Here is a 19,375-nt window from a genome sequence, read left to right as displayed (position 1 = left end):
ACATGTTCCCTCTGCCACGGACCCGCCCCTAACGTTAGAGGAGGGGCGAGATTGAGGCAGAGGGAACGTAGTTCGGAGGCCAACGGCAGCCTGCTTGGTTTGCTCTGCAGGCTGCCTGCTAGGTTTGCTCTGCAGGCTGCCGTAATTAGCTTAGCGGCAGACCGTGGAAGACGACCTCTCTCGCTGCTTGCGGGAAGCAGCAGAAGTAAGGCCCCGCCCATCATGAGGGTCCCAGTGGGACACTGTATCAGGACACCAGGGGGGGTAGAGAGAGAGACAGAAAAGGACCTTGAGGAGGGGCGTGAAAATAGACTTGAAGACAGGGAAAGGTAGGGCAGATGCTTGACTTCAGGAGGTAGGGAGGGGAAACACTCTGAACTGAGGACAGAGAGATGCCAGGCCCTGGGGAGGGGGATGGTGAAGAGAGTGAGAGAGACAGAAAGACCTGGATCAAAGGTGGGAGGACTCAAAATGTTAGCAGAAAGAAGATAGAGAGAGGGAGAAACCTGAAACAAAGGGGCGGCAGAAGAGAGGGGGCCAGATGTTGGACTTGGGGGTGTATAGGAGAGAGAGAGACTGCAGAGAGGTGTAAAGATTCTGGACCAGAGAGAGAGGGAGGGAGGAAGGAAAGAGAAACAGAGAAAGACCTGGAAGAAAGGAGAACAAATGCTGAAGGGGGTGGGGGTGGGTTGTAAGCAGAAGAAAGACAGGAGGCAGATGATGGACTATGGAAGGTGTTGACAGAGTTGGAGAGACCCTGGGGAAGAACAGAGAGATGGAAGATCATAACAGAGGAGGGAGAGAGAGGGAGACCTGGAACAAAGGTGGTGGTAAGTACAAAAGAGAACTGACACTGGATCTGGGGAGGGTAAGCAGAGGGAAAATAGATAGAGACCTGGATCCAAAGGGGATGGGGATGAATTGTGAAAGAAATGTTGGATGCACAGTCAGAAAGAAGTCCAACCAGAAACAGGATAGAAGAACAATAAAGGTAAGAACAATAGGATTGGGAATATGGGAAGTTGTGGCCTGATTGAGTGAGGTTTGTCTATAGATTAAAGATATCCTTGAATAAGAAGCTTTTGAGTTTGCCTTTAAATCGATCTAAGGTTTTTTTCCTCTCTGATATGGGGTGAAAGGGCGTTCCAAAGTTGTGGTGCTGTCACTGAAAAAATATTTTGGCGTTTTGTATTATAGTTGTTGATCAATGGATCTCAAAGCGTGAAGGTGTGTATGGAATTAGGAGCTTGCCTATAAATAATGGTGCTTTGGATGTTAGTGTTTTGAATGATAGCAGAATTATTTTCTATGTTATTCTGTGTGTAATAGGGAGCCAGTGAACTTTTCCATGCAGATTGTGAAAAATTGCAGGCAGACCTTAGGAAATTGGAAGACTGGGCATCCAAGTGGCAGATGAAATTTAATGCAAAGTGATACACATTGGGAAGAATAACCCAAATCACAGTTACCAGATGCTAGGGTCCATCTTGGGGGTTAGCACCGAAGAAAAAGATCTGGGTGTCATTGAAAATTATGAAACCTTCCACCCAATGTGTGGCAGCGGCCAAAAAAGCAAACAAGATGCTAGGAATTATGAAAAAAATTGTGATGAACAAGACTAAGAATATTATAATGCCTCTGTGTCGCTCCAAGGTGCGACCTCACCTGGAGTATTGCATTCAAATCTGTCTCCTTATCTCAAAAAAGATATAGCGACTATAGAAAAAGTTCAAAGAAGAGCGACCAAGTTGATAAAGGGGATGGGATGAAGTTACAGGAAAATACTTTTAAAACCAATATGAGGAAATATTTTTTCACTCAGAGAATAGTTAAGCCCTGGAACGCATTGCCAGAGGTTGTGGTAAGAGTGGATGGTGTAGCTGGTTTTAAGAAAGGTTTGGACAATTTCCTGGAGGAAAAGTCCATAGTCAGTTATTGAGAAAGACATTGGGAAGCCACTGCTTGCCCTGGATCAGTAGCATGAAATGTTGCTATTCCTTGGGTTTTTGCCAGATACTAGTGACCTGGATTGGCCACTGTGAGGATGGGCTACTGGGCTAGATGGACCATTGGTCTGACCCAGTATGGCTATTCTTATGCTCTTACGTGAGCCAAGTATAGGACAATTAAGCCATTGTAACATCACTGATGAGGTTGGCTCTGAGGCACTGTGGAATGAGGCATTATGACATCACAATCTCAGCTCTGGAATGTTGCTCTCGTTGGGGTTCCGGAATCTGGCTATTCTTTGAGATGCTGGAATGTTGCTACTCCTTGGGTTTTGGCCAGGTACTAGGGACCTGGATTGGCCACCGTAAGAATGAGCTACTGGGCTTGATGGGCCATTGGTCTGACCCAGTAAGGCTATTCTTATGTCCTCCCAAGCTCCACCCTGGACTGCTCCAGCACTAACCAGATAGCGTAGTGGCACTCAACCCAAATTCTTCTTCCGATATTGTCTCCACTACTGCCTCCAAAAGGCTGTTCCAGGCATCCCTCACCTCTTCATGAAGTCATAGCTCACTGATGTTACTCTGATGTTTGCTCCCTTGGAGCTTTCTCCAAAATGCAAACAAGGAGAGAAGTCCACCCTGCTGAACAAAGCACACAAGGGGGGTGGGGGTGGAGGACAAGCAAGATGGCTGTTCAGTCCAAAAGGAAAAAATTTATTATGCCAACCCCAATCCCAACAAGGATCCGAGTTGGGATTGAGATTGGCATAATAAAATTTTCCCTTTTGGACTGAACAGTCATCTTGAATGTCCTCCCCTCCCCCCCCTCGTGTGCTTTGTTCAGCAGGATGAACTTCTCTCCTTGTTTGCTTTTTAGAGAAAGCCCCCCCCTTCCCTTTTGGCTTGCCCCTCCTTCTTGGAGTTTCCTATCATGACCTTTTTTCATAGGATATTTATCCACTCAACAAGAGTTTCTTTCTTCTTTGTTATTTATTCTTTTGAAGTATTTGAATCTTGCTTGTCGTAGATTTCCGGATCTCGCTTCATTTTGTCAGGTAGAAACCGATGTTTCAGCCATCATGCGGTTTTCTTCAGGGTATGTTGTGAGGTTTGCAGTTTGTCTCTGTAAATAGTAGGTTCACTGACCTGATTGAGAACAGGACATTCCACCAATTTGAATTTTGGTGGGAAAGTCCTCACAGCATACCCTGAAGAAACCCACAGCATGATGGCTGAAGCATTGGTTTCTACATGACAAGACGCAAGGAGACCTGGAAACCTGCAACAAGCACAATGCCAACTGCGGAAACCTGGAGAGAACATATTTGAATATTTCTTTTCTTTTAATATACATATCTGGGTCTTTAAATCTCATCTGATAGGATTTTTGGTGTAATCTTGGAACCACTCTGGTAATCATTTTCAGGACCATCTCCACTCTGTCGAAATCCTTTTGGACATACAGCCTTCAGAACTGAGACGGTACTCCAGATTGGATAAAAGATCTTGATCATTTTTCCTCTGCAGTTCATCTGAAGTCTGGAAAGAGACTCTCATATGGTATAGACCAGCGGTCTCAAACTCGCGGCCCGGGGATCACATGTGGCCTGCCAGGTACTATTTTGAGGCACTCGGTATGTTTATAATAATCATAAAAGTAAAATAAGACAGTTTCTTGATCATATGTCTCATTAGCTATAAATTACAATATTATTATTAAGACTTAGCCAAAAGGAAAGATTTATAAACTATAAAGAGTTTTACCTCATGCAAAATTGTCATTTCTTCAATAAGACATTAACTATTTTTTTTTCTGAGGCCCTCCAAGTACCTACCAATCTAAAATGCGGCCCTGCAAAGGGTTTGAGTTTGAGACCACTGGTATAGACTATCGCCCCCCTGGCTGCACCTGTGCCCAATCTGTTGATGATCTGAGAATTGCAACTGAAATGTATTTTGTACAGATTCTAATTACTCTGGCTTTTAATGATACCACATCAAGGTTCCAGCCCTCACATGAGCTGGAGGACAGGACTGCAAACTTGTTCATTATTTACATTAGTGCTCGCTGTCCAGAGGCTTCCTACTTCATGTGGAAGACAATTTCCAGGCGTCGTTGAGCTGTTCCTTTTCCTGTTGGGTATCTCATTACCGGAGGTAGGCTATTGATTGGTGCAGGTGAATTATTAATATTTCCATGCATTTGTCCTGGCTCAAATTTCAGCATTGCTAAAATGGAAACGGGAGATTCATTGTAACATAACAGAGCAGTTGTACTCAGATAAGGGCCTCATTTGCAGATTTTTGCCCAAAGGGCCCCCCAGCTCACCCTGTCGCCACCAAGCCAGTCATCTCCCTCTCTTACCCTTCCCTATTGCTCTCTCTATCTGTCCCAGTGCTTGAATTTCTTCTGTCACTGTTTTGCTTCATGAAGATAAGACCTAAAACAGACCAATTACTGAGTAGCATGTGAGGGATGGAGGAGAGGCAGGCTGTATCCAGCCTAAACAGAGAGGAGTCTTGTAACATCTGGATCTGGACTAGCCCTGCGGTCCCGCTCCCCCCCCCCCCCTTTGTAATATTCTTTTGATTGCCAGAATTGATTATTGACCAGACAGACACATACTTGGTGGGTGTACATGCAGGCCACAGCTTTGTTTATTGAGCAGAAACATCACTACATAGATTACTAGCAGTTACCTGTTCCCCCCCCCCCCGCACCCTCCCCCCTCCCCCCGGCCTACAACAAGAAACCAGGCATTGTATTTTGATCTGACTCCTGACAGCTAGGGCTCGAGGTTGACATGGACCTCCATGCCGTTTTGGGTCACCTGACCCTCAAGATACCACCTGATATTGAAAGGTCACTTGGATACAAAATCAGAGGCGTGAAGAAAGTACAAGAAATTTATTACGGTATACCGGACTCTAGTGCAGTTAATAGCCTGCCTACTAGAGTGTCAGAAACAGGAAATACACGGACTTTTATGCCCTTTTTGCAAACTAATATATGCAAAAAGTACAATTTTCATTTGTTACTTCTATAACTTTTCTACAATTATTATTGGTCCTAAGCTCACACTAGCAGGTCACTTATCTAACTCTTACAGGTCTAAATGTTAAATGTACAGAAGGGCAGGGTACATTATGGCTCAAACTCTTATCTATTTAGCTTACAATGTGGTAAGGCAGGGACATACATTTTAAGCAGATGAGGTCAATAGATTGTACACTGTTTTCAGCTATGTAGGCCAGAGCAATATTTTAAACAACAGTTAACCATTTCATGACCCTACAATATCGCTCATCAACCGAAGAGCACATAACCTTGTAACTCAGGGATACCACAAGCTGCAATGTATAACCCCATCTGAACTCTTTTTCATCTCCTACACCCTGCTCCCCCCCCTACACAGCCCTTATCACTGGAGCCTGCACCCCTCCCCCCTTCTCCTACCAAGACTTCCTGTTTCCTTCTCAATGTGTGATCAAAGCATGGGTCATCCAGCCCAATGTTAACCCGCCCACCGAGACTAGATCTCAGGCTTCCCCTTTCCCCCCAATTCTGCATTGGAAAGAATAGCTCTCTTTCCTCTGTTTATTAAAATTTGGTAGCCCACAATTTACAACAGATCAATATGGCTTTAAAAACGCAATAAAATCAGTTAAAACAAGAAAAGAACATCATTACCAATAGGAATGACCTAATCTAAATACTGAGGAGAGAAACCCCCCCACCCCCGCCACCTTTTATGGTCTGTGAATGTAGTCTTCTCATGTCCATGTACAATCTAAAAATGACCTCAAATTAAATGCCAAATAGAAAAAAAAATCAGATACAGCGGAGGAACAAAAAACAAAACCACAGAAGTCATTCAAAATATTTCACGGAGGCAAACATGTGAGCATGGAGTGCAGGCCGAAACTACCATCGGAAACAAGATGGAGTCAGGGAAATCCACGAGGGGCGATCCAGAGAGGCAGGTAAGTCCATGTAGGAATGTGTAAAAGCAGTCATAGTTACACAGCATCGATGGAAGTCGGGGATTTTTCTTCTATGTAAGACGCCAGCAGATCCGGATCGGTAAAGTCGTGGGTCTGATTGTGGTAATGTGTTCCTCGTTGGAGCACACATATTGTTGGCTTTGTATTTCATCTTTTATAAAATCAATAAAACTCTTTGAACTTAAAAAAAAAAAAGAGTGTTCAACATAGACTTAAATTTTGGAAATGAAAGTTCATTTTGAATAACTTGTGGAAGGTTGTTCCATAAGAATGGTGATAAAAAGAAAAAAGCAGAATTACAACTTGATTCATAATGAGTCATTTTTGGTGAAGAAAGTACCAGATGAGTCAACTGACCATAATGTAGTATATGGAATGATTACAGCAGCCAAGTATACAGGCAACCAGTGTAAACCTATTCACAGTGACATGATCATATACTTTTGCCTTCAACAGAGACTTAGCTGCTGAACTTTGTAATGTCTGTAATAGAGAATGAAACGGTGACTGTTACCTGCGGGTAGCTGAAACGGAAAAAAACCTGGTTGCATTGGGTACAGAGACAAGGCCATTTACTGCCCCCATGGAGCGGTGAATGGCCTTGTCTCCACAGTTAAGTATTTTGTGCACGTTGCCTCACTTATCAACCCTCGGATCGTGCAGTCCAGCAGCCTCCTCCCTACTTCCTCCCTCCCTCCCGATTGCCACGATCCGGGCAATTCCCTCCCTCCCTTCCCTTCACCTTTTATGGTGATTTTCTTTTTTCTGTTTCCGAGCGGCATGAGCCTTTTCACAAGTTGTGCATGGCTGCCTGAAACTTCTCCTCTGATATGCCATGTTGGAAGTTGGTAGGAGAGAGATGGGAACATGCTGGAAGGAAGTGGAGAGAGGGGGAGGGGAGGGAGGAGCAGACGCTGCATGGAAGTAGGTTAGGAGAGAGAGGGGAGAAGATGCTGAAGGAAAGTGGGTAGGGAAGAGAGTGGAACAGATGCTGAAGGGAAGTGGGGAGGAGAGAGAGAGGGGAGCACATACTGGATGGAAGCAGGGGATATTATTATTTATTATTTTAATAATTTCTATACCGTTTTATGCTAAAACGGTTTACAAAACTGTTACATGCATAAAATGTTAAAACTAATAAAAAAAAGGAGGATTCAATTCTTGCAGCAAATCATTAAACAAGTGTAATCAATATTCAAAGGAATGCATTAACAAATCATTGTGTTTTAAGTAACTTTCAGAATGAACACCTATCACGGCACTTCCGAATTTGCCCAACAAGGGAATTCCACAATTTTACTCCTGCACATGAGAAGGTCATTGTCTTAGTTTCCACATATTTTGGGTTGACACTTGTCTTCAGTAATGCAGAATTTTTAGATCACAATGATCTTGTTGGTTGATAACCAGGCATCTTATTCTTAAAGAATTCAGGGATCTTGCTGTATAGAAATTGATCACAAATTTTGACTGCTTTATATTGGATTCTAAATGCAACTGGCAACCGGTAGCCATTCAGTGAGTGGCACAGGACCAGGCAGGCATGCAAAAAGCTTGTGCCTGCCTTGTGCGCCACTCTACCGCTGCCAGAAGACATCAGGACAGGAGGCAGCCGCTGGGATTAAAAAAGGTATCGGGGAGGGGTCTGGGGTCCAGGGGGAGTCCTTTCCCGTTCAGGGGAAAAAGTAAACGGTCACGTTAATCATGCAGATGCAGAAATTCGCAAACTGCTGAGTCATGACTGCTGCTGTAATAAGCACCTAAGTAAATTTTCTGCTGTCGTGATGACCTGCTGTGTCTAAATTGTGTTCTGCTGTGCTGTTTAGAGATACTGAGCTCTTTAATGTTGATCTTTTCTTCATTGGTCCTACTATGGTTGGGCAACAGGATTCAGGTTCTAAGGGCTCAAGCTCAGACAGGCTTAGTTTTCAGCCATTGCATCTATGGAGGATAAATATCTATATAATATACGTAAGATATATTTGCACACATTTGGTCTTTGAACCAAGTTTATTGGTGTTATATAGACTGAGGTTAACAGTTGACTGATCAAGAGACTAGAGAATGGCATGGGGACAGATTTGCCCCCATCCCTGCAGGAATTCAATTTCCCTGTCCCGTCCCCACAAGTTTTGTCACTGTTCCTGTCCCTGCCCCATTCCTGTAAGCTCTGCCTTAACCGCACAAGCCTCGAACACTTATGATTTTAAAGTGTTTGAGGCTTGCGCAGATGAGGACGGAGCTTAGGCATTGGTGGAATGAGGCATTATGACATCACAATCTGAGCTCTAGAATGTTGCTAGTTATGCTTTTAAAGTGTTTGAGGCTTGTGCGGATGAGGTCAGAGCTTAGGCATTGGTGGAATGAGGCATTATGACATCACAATCTGAGCTCTAGAATGTTGCTAGTTATGCTTTTAAAGTGTTTGAGGCTTGTGCGGATGAGGTCAGAGCTTAGGCATTGGTGGAATGAGGCATTATGACATCACAATCTGAGCTCTAGAATGTTGCTACTTATGATTTTAAAGTGTTTGAGGCTTGTGCAGATGAGGACGGAGCTTGCAGGAATGAGGCAGAGACAGGAAACGAACTCGCGGGGGACAGGATGGGGAAAATGTGTCCCCGTGTCATTCTCTACAAGAGACTATGTAAGGCTGAAACTCTGAAGATATTTTAGTACCTCAATTTATGCTTCTTTTTCTTTTCTTGTCACAGCTACAAGAGGGTTGTCACTGCAAAGCGAGCTGTGGTTGCCATTTTTGCATGCTGGATGTTGGCTTTCCTAGTGGGACTGACGCCAATGTTTGGGTGGAACAACCTTCACCAAATCAAGAAAGGCGAGGAACCAAACTCCAGTCAATCTGAATTTATCATCACGTGCCAGTTTGAGACTGTGATTAGCATGGAGTACATGGTGTATTTCAATTTTTTCATCTGGGTTCTGCCACCACTTTTCCTGATGCTGGTGATCTACCTAGAGGTGTTTAACCTCATCCAGAAACAGCTGAACAAGAAGCTCTCTTCCAACTCAAAAGACCCCCAGAAGTACTTTGGGAAGGAACTGAAAATTGCCAAATCCTTAGCACTCATTCTCCTATTATTTGCATTGAGCTGGTTGCCCCTGCATATGATAAACTGTATCACCTTATTCTGTCCAACATGTAAAACTCCAATGATAATAACTTATATTGCCATCTTCCTAACCCATGGCAACTCGGCAATGAATCCAATAGTCTATGCCTTCAGAATTGAGAAATTCAGATCCACGTTTCTACAGATATGGAAACATTATTTCTGCTGCAAATCGAACAAAACTGTAAACAATATGAACAATATGAACAATGTTTCACTGGTCAATTTGGATTCAAGAGCAGTTATCTGACATGTTCCTCCATGTTGCTCATTGAAGTCTCCAAGCATTTCCCACTTGTCCCCTCTATTTAATCTTCATATTATGGTATTCAGATTGGGCTTTGCAGGATCTGACAAAGCCCTCAGTAGTCTGGATTTTTGGGGGGCTTTACATCGAAAAGTACATCGTATCCAAAATGGAAATGATTTAAGCTATAAATAAAGTGATATTATTTATTCATAATTCACCCCTTGATGCCTATTTTACTTTCCATGCTTCTGTTATCTGAAATAAAACTGGAAACTTTGTATTATATAAAAGCTGACGTAAATTTAATGTGAAAATATATCTTCACTATTTTATTTATGTTAAGTATAAATGTTATATAAACTTTCACGCCAAAGCCGAGTGTACAAATGCTTAATATAGCTCAAAGTTCATCATTAATAAATACCCATTATAAGGAAAAAATTTTGTTACTGTGGCCCAGAGCACTAAATGCTCCGACGCTGCTCCAGCGCTCATAGAATTGCAGCGTCGGAGCATTTAGTGCTCTGGGCCACAGTAAAAACCTCTGTCTTAGCTTAGTAAAAAAGGGAACGGGGTTAATTGGCCTCACTAGCCTCAATAATTGGGGAAAAATTTTTAATTGGGTGTAGGCGCCTATCTCATGGCCCTTAGTGGTGTCTAAAGCCTAAGCGGGCGTTTCTATGGGCGGAGCATGACTTAGGCACCACTAAGCGTGATTCTACAAAAAAAAACATAGGAGCCTGAATGTAGAACTTTAAAACCCTGGCCTACATTTCCAGTGTCTAAGTTTTTACATGGGCGCCACAGGACGCAATTCTGTAAATGGTATCCAAGCGTGATTGACATGCAGCCGATGCCATTTTTCTAGGCGATGGTCGATTTACGCACCGTTTACAGAATCTGGGTGTAAATAGCTATAATGAACCACATAAAGAAATGAGTTATTTTTATACAGTTCTGTTTACGTAGTAACCTTTACCACTTAAGTCCTGAATAGCAGCAGGCTGGAGCCATTTCAGGCTGCTTAAATTGCTTTGAATATCGATCCCTAAATGTTTGCTTCCTTCTCTCACATGGGATATGTTGTGACCCATTTTGCCTAGTGGACGAATAGACCACCCCTAGTTTTCGGTTCATAGACAAAAGCGTGCAACGACAAAAGCACGACGACAACCCAGTGCAGACAACTGAGCGCAAGGCGGAAGCGCGCCGAAGAAAAACAGTATTTTAAGGGGCTCTGACGGGGGGGGGTATTGGTGGGGAAACCCCCCCCCACACACACACACTTTACTTAACAGAGATCGCACCGGCGTTAGGGGGGGCTTGGGGGGTTGTAACCCCCCTCATTTACTGGAAACTTAACTTTTTCCCTCTTTTAGGGAAAAAGTGAAGTTTTCAATATAATGTGGGGGGTTACAACCCCCAAACCCCCCACAGTGCCGGCGCGGTCTCTGTTAAGTAAAGTGGGGGGGGGGTTCCCCCCCACACCCCCCGTCGGAGCCCTTTAAAATACTGTTTTTCTTCGGCGCGCTTCCGCCTTGCGCTCAGTTGTCGGTGCGCTTTTGACCTGTCATGCTAGTTTTCTAGTGTCCCATGCTCCTCGGTCCATGCCCCACCCCCAGCCAGTTCCCTCCTTTGACATAAGAACCTATGAGTTACCATACTGGAACAGACCGAAGGTCCATCAAGCCCAGTATCCTGTTTCCAACAGTGGCCAACCCAGGTCCCAAGTACATGGCAGAAACCCAAAGAGTAGCAACATTCCAGAGCTGAGATGGTGATGTCATTAAGCCTCATTCCACAAGTGTCTAAGAGACAAACTCATCAGTGATGTCACAATGACTTTATTGTCCTATACTTCGCTCACATAAGAGCTCCCCTACTGGGGACAGACCAAAGGTCCATCAAGCCCAGTATCCTGATTCCAACAGTGACCAACCCAGGTCCCAAGTACCTGGCAAGATCTCAAAGTAAAACAGATTTTATGCTGCTTATCCTAGTGGATTTCCCCAAGCCATCTCAATAATGGCCTACAGACTTCTCTTTTAGGAAATTATCCAAACGTTTTGTAAACCCTGCTAAGCTAACTGCTTTCACTACATTCTCCAGCAACAAATTCCAGAGTTTAATTACACATTGAGTGAAGAAATATTTTTTCCAGTTTGATTTAAATCTACGACTTAGTAGTTTCATCGCACACCCCCTCGCATGTCCCCTAGTCCTAATATTTTTGGAAAGAGTAAACAAGAGATTCACATCTACATGTTCCACTCCACTCAGAATTTTATAGACGTCTATCATTTCCCCCCCCCCCCCCCTCAAGCTTTCTCTTCTCCGGGCTGAAGATAAATGTGGAGACACTGGCCCATGATGTTGCATCCTGCCAGGAAAGGGCAGCATCATCAGAAAAGGGAGGAGGCGGAAGGAAGCCAATGGTAGCTTAACTTCTTAGCCAGTGATGTCATGGTCCTGGGGGTTTGGCACCCTTTATTGCCCTTGCCCTGAGCCAGAGCCTCTCCTGGTCTATAGGTTAAGCCGGCTCCGCCTATGATACACTGAGATGGAAGTTCCCGAACCAGGTTTTGGCCAAACAACCAAAACCTGTTCATGATCCATCCTTAATATTCTACTGTGTGCACATGCTGTGGATAATTTAGATTTCTCATTATACTCCTTGTTCCCTATCTTTGCTATCATGCTGCTAAATGTACACTGTGTGATAAAATCCCAACATCCTCTACTGCACAGAAATATCTCTGCTGATTGAGGGCCGTACTTCAAAATGTATTCCAATCACTAGCGACAGAGAAGGCTCTACAGGACTTGCAGGGGACCAGCAGGAATGAGGATGGAGGACTTCGTACAGCTTAGAGCAGGAGTGTCTTTTTTTCTTTTTTAATTCTTTATTGATTTTAAAATAATGACAATGCACTACAATGAATTATCAAGAACAGATCAGAAAAAAACACTTTAAACGTACAAACATTTTAAAGCAAATCATTTTCTCCCCCTTCCCTTAACTGATAATAAATAAAACATATAACAGCTTAATGCTAGCGTTAAGGTCTAGGGCACACGGCAATTCAGCGCGGGCTATTCCGCACGTTAATGCCCTAACGCAGCTTAGTAAAAGGAGCCCCTAGTACAGGGGTAGGCAATTCCGGTCCGCGAGAGCCGGAGCCAGGTCAGGTTTTCAGGATATCCACCATAAATATGCATGAGATAGATCTGCATCTCAAGGAGGCAGTGCATGCAAATCCATCTCATACATATTCATTGTGGATATCCTGAAAACCTGACCTGGCTCCGGCTCTCGAGGACCGGAATTGCCTACCCTTGCCCTAGTACAGGGATCTCAAAGTCCCTCCTTGAGAGCCGCAATCCAATCAGGTTTTCAGGATTTCCCCAATGAATATGCATTGAAAGCAGTGCATGCATATAGATCTCATGCATATTCATTGGGGAAATCCTGAAAACCCGACTGGATTGCAGCCCTCAAGGAGGGATTTTGAGACCCCTGCCCTAGTACAAGGATCCATAGGCCTTTTTACATTTGTTTCATTTTGGTGTAAGGATCCATAGGCCTTTTTATATCAACATTTGTTTCATTTTGTGCCATTTCCAATCTGAAATGACATGAAAAACAACACAGTTTTTTTTTTTATTTTATCATGTGCAAAAATGCATAAAGAAAACCGAAAAAATAAAAATTTTAAAAATAATTTTTACACCCCTTCTAGCCATGACAATGAAAATCAGCAGCCAGGGCGTCATTGAAGCAACTGTGCTTACTGGCTAAATCTCAGGCCACATGGCTGTGTCATTTGTCTTAAGGATGCTCAGATTTATTGGAGGCGTGAAGATATTTCAGAGAATAAAATGTAATCAAATAAGACATGTCATGACAATAAGCCACTGGAAACCATTTATTTCCTGTCTATGCAAATGTAACAGACAAAAGATGTTTCCAAATTCAACGTCTTTAAGGCCTTCACAAGCCAGGCTGGATATGCATAATTTTAATGTGATGCATTCAGCGGAAACGCTGAGTGATACAGGACCATCTGTTCGCACATCTGATGTTCTCAAACACAGCTAGAATGATTTAATAATGCAACAGGGAACTATACTGTGCCACTTTTTTTTTTCTCCTCCAAGGAGACTGATAATCTCTCGACAATTAAGGTTACCAGCTGGCTCCAGTTTTGCTAGACAGGCTGCTGTGGTGTTGGTTTCACCCAGTGGATCTGGATTTCAGATTTTCTCTTTGCCATGTCATATAATTAGGCAATAATATGCGATACAGGCTTTCTGTATCCCAGGAGACTGCCCATGTGCCTTGGATAGGTTGTACTCTACAACTTATGCACCCCAGCAATAATATCTTACAACACACAACTCCTGAGATGTATTAGCGCTACCCAAAGGACAGACAGGGAAAAATGCTTGAGTACCTGAATAAATTCATGTAAACAAGGGGTCTCAAAGTCCCTCCTTGAGGGCCGCAATCCAGTCGGATTTTCAAGATTTCCCCAATGAATATGCATGAGATCTATGTGCATGCACTGCTTTCAATGCATATTCATTGGGGAAATCCTGAAAACCCGACTGGATTGCGGCCCTCAAGGAAGGACTTTGAGATCCCTGATGTAAACTGTTCCGAGCTCCCCTGGGAGAATGGTACTATATAAAGCAGTGATTCCCAACCCTGTCCTGGAGGAACACCAGGCCAATCGGGTTTTCAGGCTAGCCCTAATGAATATGCATGAGAGAGATTTGCATATGATGGAAGTAATAGGCATGCAAATTTGCTTCATGCATATTCATTAGAGCTAGCCTGAAAACCTAATTGGCCTGGTGTTCCTCCAGGACAGGGTTGGGAACCATTGATATAAAGCAGGGGTGTCAAAGTCCCTCCTTGAGGGCCGTAATCCAGTCGGGTTTTCAGGATTTCCCCAATGAATATGCATTGAAAGCAGTGCATGCATATTCATTGGGGAAATCCTGAAAACCCGACTGGATTCCGGCCCTCGAGGACCGACTTTGACACCTGTGATATAAAGCATTCCAATTTAGGGGAAATACTAGGACTTCAAATGTTTCTTAAAAGAAGATTAGCACTGAATTTATCTCAAATCGATAGGAATATCATTCCAGATCCAGATCTGGATCTAAAAATATGAACAGAAGTGGATACTTGTCTAATTTCACTTGGAATCTGAAGTAAACACTGCTGTGACACAACCTTTGATTAAAAATAAAAATAATTATAAATTATCCCCTTTGCTAGGGTGCATAGGAAGAGGTATGGCCAGTAGGAAAAAAGAGGCACTGATGCCCCTGTATAAGACTCTGGTGAGACCTCATTTAGAATATTGTGTACAATTATAAAGACCGCACCTTCAAAAAGATGTAAAAAGGATGGAGTCGGTCCAGAGGAAGACTACTAAAATGGCGTGTGGTCTTCGTTATAAGGCGTATGGGGACAGACTTAAAAATCTCAATATATATACTTTAGAGGAAAAGCAGGAGAGGGGAGATATGATAGAGACGTTTATCTATGTGGCATAAATGCGCATGAGTCGAGCCTCTTTCATTTGAAAGGAAGCTCCGGAATGAGAGGGTATAGGATGAAGTTAAGAGGAGATAGGCTCAGGAGTAATCTGAGGAAATACTTTTTTTACAGAACGAGCCGTAGATGTGAAGAACAGTCTCCCGGAGGAAGCGATGGAGACAGAGACTGTGTCTGAATTCAAGAAGGCATGGGATAGGTACGCAGGATCTCTTAGAGAGAGGAATAGATAATAGTTACTGTGAATGGGCAGACTAGATAAGACATTTGGCCTTTATCTGCCATCATGTTTCTATGATGGGAACAAGGACTTTTTTTTCTCCTTTAAATATATGTTTAAAATCAGTGAATAAAATCAGCGAATAGCACAAACATAGGTAAAGTTTCAATTTGCTGTTACCTCACTTTTGCTGTAGGTTACGGTAGAGACAGGGACACAAACAGACAGTCAATCTAGCACTCAGTAACTCGGTTCTAGCTGTCCAACACAACCAGATCACTAGTGGTCAAAAGACAGTCTGGGACTCACCTTTTGCACTTTTAAAACAGGTCTAAACGTAGGCATTAGAGAATGACACGGTGACAAAATTCATCACCATTCCCGTCCCCGTGGATAACCGTGGGAAACCATCTTCATGTCATTCTTTAAGGAGAGAGGGAAGAATCAGAGTATGAAGGGCCACAACCACTGACCCTCAAGCTTTGCTCTGAAGAATGCTGGTGTAGAAGGACTGAGGTTGAGATAGACACTACAGAATGACAGTCTCTGGTATCCAGAGCAGATATTGTGATGTCATAATGCCTCATTCCACCAGTGCTTAAGAACCAATCACATCAGTGATGTCACAATGGCTTCATTATCCTTGGCTCCCATAAGAATCAGAGTATGAATGGCCACAACCACTGACCCGCAAGCTGTGCTTTAAAGAATGCTGGTGTAGAAGGACCGAGGTTGAAATAGACACTAGAAAATGACATGGGATTATTTCCCGCGGTTATCCGCGGGGACGGGAACGGTGATGAATTCTGTCACCGTGTCATTCTCTAGTAGGCATCTTTGGGCACACCCAAAAAAAATCATCTTTGTTTCTGTTATCGCATAGGGACGCGCAGTCTCTAGCGTCCAACGCTCCTAGATGTCTTTTAAAATCCCTTTTGATTATATGACTTAGATGTTTTTGATTTTCCTGGACATCCAGATTGCTTATTTGATGGTGTTTAAATGTCTTTATTTTTTTTATTATTATGAGCCCCAAAATCTCAAAGTTAAGTGATTGCACAAGCAGTAATAAGGTCATAAATAAAAGCATTGGCAAAATTGTGCCACAAATTTTTTTTAAAAAGCTAAACACAATAAAAATGGCACCAAATTGAAAAACTACTAATGTAGTATCTAGTGGATAATATCTGGAAAATGTAGCCAAAACATCACTCACTACGCTGCAAGAAATATTCAGCTCGGAGCGTTGTGACTTGCAATCAACATGATGTGAAGAAAAATCAATCAAAGTGTCACAGATCTTTCAATATTGGCACACTGGTGACATGAATTATGTGATGCCCATGACAACTGGATGTGAGAATAAATTAAATAAATGAAATGATGTGATATCAAGTTCAAGTTTATTAAAATATTTTTTAATCCGCTTAATCAGGTTTCTAAGCGGTGTACAATATAAAATTACATAAAAACATATTAAAACGTAAAAACATATAAAAACAAGGGATACTGGATAAAATCCAAGTGTCATAATAAAGCACAGATAAAACGTGTGGACCTACTTCAAACAATAGGAAAGTGGGGAAGAACTACAATCGTTATAGAAAAGTGCAACATAAAAGGAAAGTACAATCGGTTAGGGTAAAAAGTAAGTTTACTTTAATTTTGTCCTTAAAAGGACAGTTGTTATCCAAAGGCGTCCTGGAACAAGAATGTTTTTAGTTTTACTTTAAATTGTTTAAATCGGATTCACCACGCAAGTGGTTAGGCAGCGAATTCCAGAGAGTAGGGGCAGTGACGGCAAAATTATTGGAGCGCAACGTATTAATCAATTTTAAAGAAGGTATAATGAGGAGATTCTGAGACGTTGAATGAAGAGATTTTAATGTATTATAGGGAATTAAAAGGGAAAGCTAAGGTGTCTACGCCTATATTGTCAGGTCCCATAGACAGACATTATGTTTCTTCTAGTGCTTTAAGCCAGTGTTCTTCAACCTTTTTACACCTATGGACCGGCAGAAATAAAATAATTATTTTGTGGACCGGCATTGGTCTGCAGACCGGCGGTTGAAAAACACTGGGCTAAGTTGTGGGCCAGACTCTACCCATCTCTACCCAATCTCCACCCCAGACCCTGTCCCCATAGTCCTAATTGTAACACTATTTTTTCCATTCATTTTTCATATATACACACAATATAATCTTATTAAACACAAGGCACAATACAATCTTTTCTATAACAGCCCCTCAGTCCTGGAATGATCTTCCACTCTATTTAAGACAAGAAAAAAACTTAGAAAAATTTAAGACTAAACTTAAAAGTTTTCTATTTACAGATGCTTTTAACAATTAAAATCTTCCACATTGCCGATCTAATTATTTCTTTGTTAATCATTATTGTCTCCCTTCCTAACGTATTTACATAAGAACATAAGAACATAAGCAGTGCCTCCGCTGGGTCAGACCTCAGGTCCATCCTGCCCAGCAGTCCGCTCCCGCGGCGGCCCGAACAGGTCACGGCCTGTCTGAGACACCAGAAGGGGCCCCCTTGCCACCTTGGTTTCCCATTGAGTTTTATCTTCCCATCGAAGTCCTAACCCTCTGGTCTTGCACATGCACGACCTGGTCGGATTTCTATACTTATTACTTGGTTTGCTTTCTATACCTGTGTTACATCCCAGCACCTCTCTCAGTATCCCACGATCCCCCTATCCCTCAGGAATCCGTCCAATCCTTGTTTGAATCCCTGTACCGTACTCTGCCTGATCACTTCCTCCGGTAGCGCATTCCAAGTGTCCACGACCCTTTGGGTGAAGAAAAACTTCCTTGCATTTGTTCTGAACCTATCTCCCTTCAGTTTCTCCGAATGCCCCCTCGTGCCTGTTGACCCCTTCAGCCTGAAGAATCTGTCCCTATCCACCCTCTCTATGCCCCTCATGATCTTGAAGGTCTCTATCATATCTCCCCTGAGCCTCCTTTTTTCCAGAGAGAAGAGCCCCAGCCTATCCAACCTCTCGGCATATGGGCAGTGTTCCAGCCCTCTTACCAGTTTCGTTGCTCTCCTTTGGACTCTCTCAAGCACCGCCATGTCCTTCTTGAGGTACGGCGACCAATATTGAACGCAGTATTCCAGATGTGGACGCACCATAGCTCTATACAATGGCATGATGACTTCCCGCGTCCTGGTTGTTATGCCCCTCTTTATGATGCCCAGCATTCTGTTGGCTTTTTTCGAGGCTGCTGCGCACTGTGCAGATGGCTTCAGTGATGCATCTACCAGCACACCCAAGTCTCTCTCAAGACTGCTGTCTCCCAATAATGCCCCCCCCCAATTTGTATTTGAACAGCGGGTTCTTTTTACCTATATGCATGACCTTGCATTTTTCCACGTTAAAGCGCATTTGCCATTTGTTTGCCCAGTCTTCCAGCTTGTCCAGGTCCCTTTGCAGGTCCTCACACTCCTCCCTAGACCTAACTCTGCCGCACAGTTTGGTATCGTCTGCAAATTTTATAACCTCGCACTTTGCCTCTTTTTCCAGGTCATTGATAAATATGTTGAAGAGTAACGGCCCCAGCACCGATCCCTGTGGCACACCGCTCGTGACTCCCCGCCAGTCAGAGTATTGTCCCTTTACTCCGACCCTCTGCAGTCTACCCGACAACCAGTGCTCGATCCATCTGTGCACATCCCCTCCCACCCCGTGGTTCCACAGTTTCCTGAGCAGCCTTTCATGTGGCACCTTGTCGAAAGCCTTTTGAAAATCAAGGTAAATGATGTCTATAGGTTCCCCATTGTCCACCCGACTGCTTATTCCCTCAAAGAAGTGCAGAAGGTTCGTTAAGCATGACCTTCCCTTACAGAATCCATGCTGGCTTGTTCTCAGTAGGCCATATCTCTCGATATGCTCGCAAATACCATCCTTGATCATAGCTTCCACCATCTTCCCTATAATTGAAGTCAGGCTCACCGGCCTGTAGTTTCCGGGGTCACCCCTCGATCCCTTCTTGAAGATAGGTGTGACATTCGCCAATTTCCAGTCCTCTGGTACCTCTCCAGTTTTCAAGGATAGGTTGCAAACATGCTGGATTGTGCCCGCTATTTCTTGTCTTAGTTCTTTCAGAACCCTTGGGTGGATCCCATCCGGGCCCGGCGATTTGCCGCATTTTAACCTGTCTATCTGCTTGAGGACATCCTCCTTACTTACCTCTATGTGTTCTAATTTTTCAGCCTGTTCCCCACTCATG

At 43.3% G+C, this 19,375-nt stretch overlaps 1 protein-coding gene across 4 annotated transcripts in view; it reads left to right on the top strand.

The window, feature by feature from the left end:
• ADORA1 (adenosine A1 receptor) overlaps window positions 1-9,555 on the top strand; it is a 45,071-nt gene extending 35,516 nt beyond the window's left edge. For 2 of the 4 annotated variants that reach the window (XM_033919336.1, XM_033919338.1), the window contains exon 2: window positions 8,672-9,555. In XM_033919336.1, the coding sequence (XP_033775227.1) occupies window positions 8,672-9,338 (667 nt within the window). In that variant the 3' untranslated portion in view covers window positions 9,339-9,555. Of the gene's footprint in view, window positions 1-3,479; window positions 3,567-7,028; window positions 7,274-8,671 lie in introns of those variants that run through there. The other 2 variants (XM_033919335.1, XM_033919337.1) reach the window with 2 other exon arrangements.
• Window positions 9,556-19,375: the final 9,820 nt, after the last annotated feature.

The sequence above is a fragment of the Geotrypetes seraphini genome, chromosome 13, assembly GCF_902459505.1.
Source record: "Geotrypetes seraphini chromosome 13, aGeoSer1.1, whole genome shotgun sequence".
NCBI lineage: Eukaryota > Metazoa > Chordata > Amphibia > Gymnophiona > Dermophiidae > Geotrypetes > Geotrypetes seraphini.
This window is presented reverse-complemented; position numbering and strand designations above follow the sequence as displayed.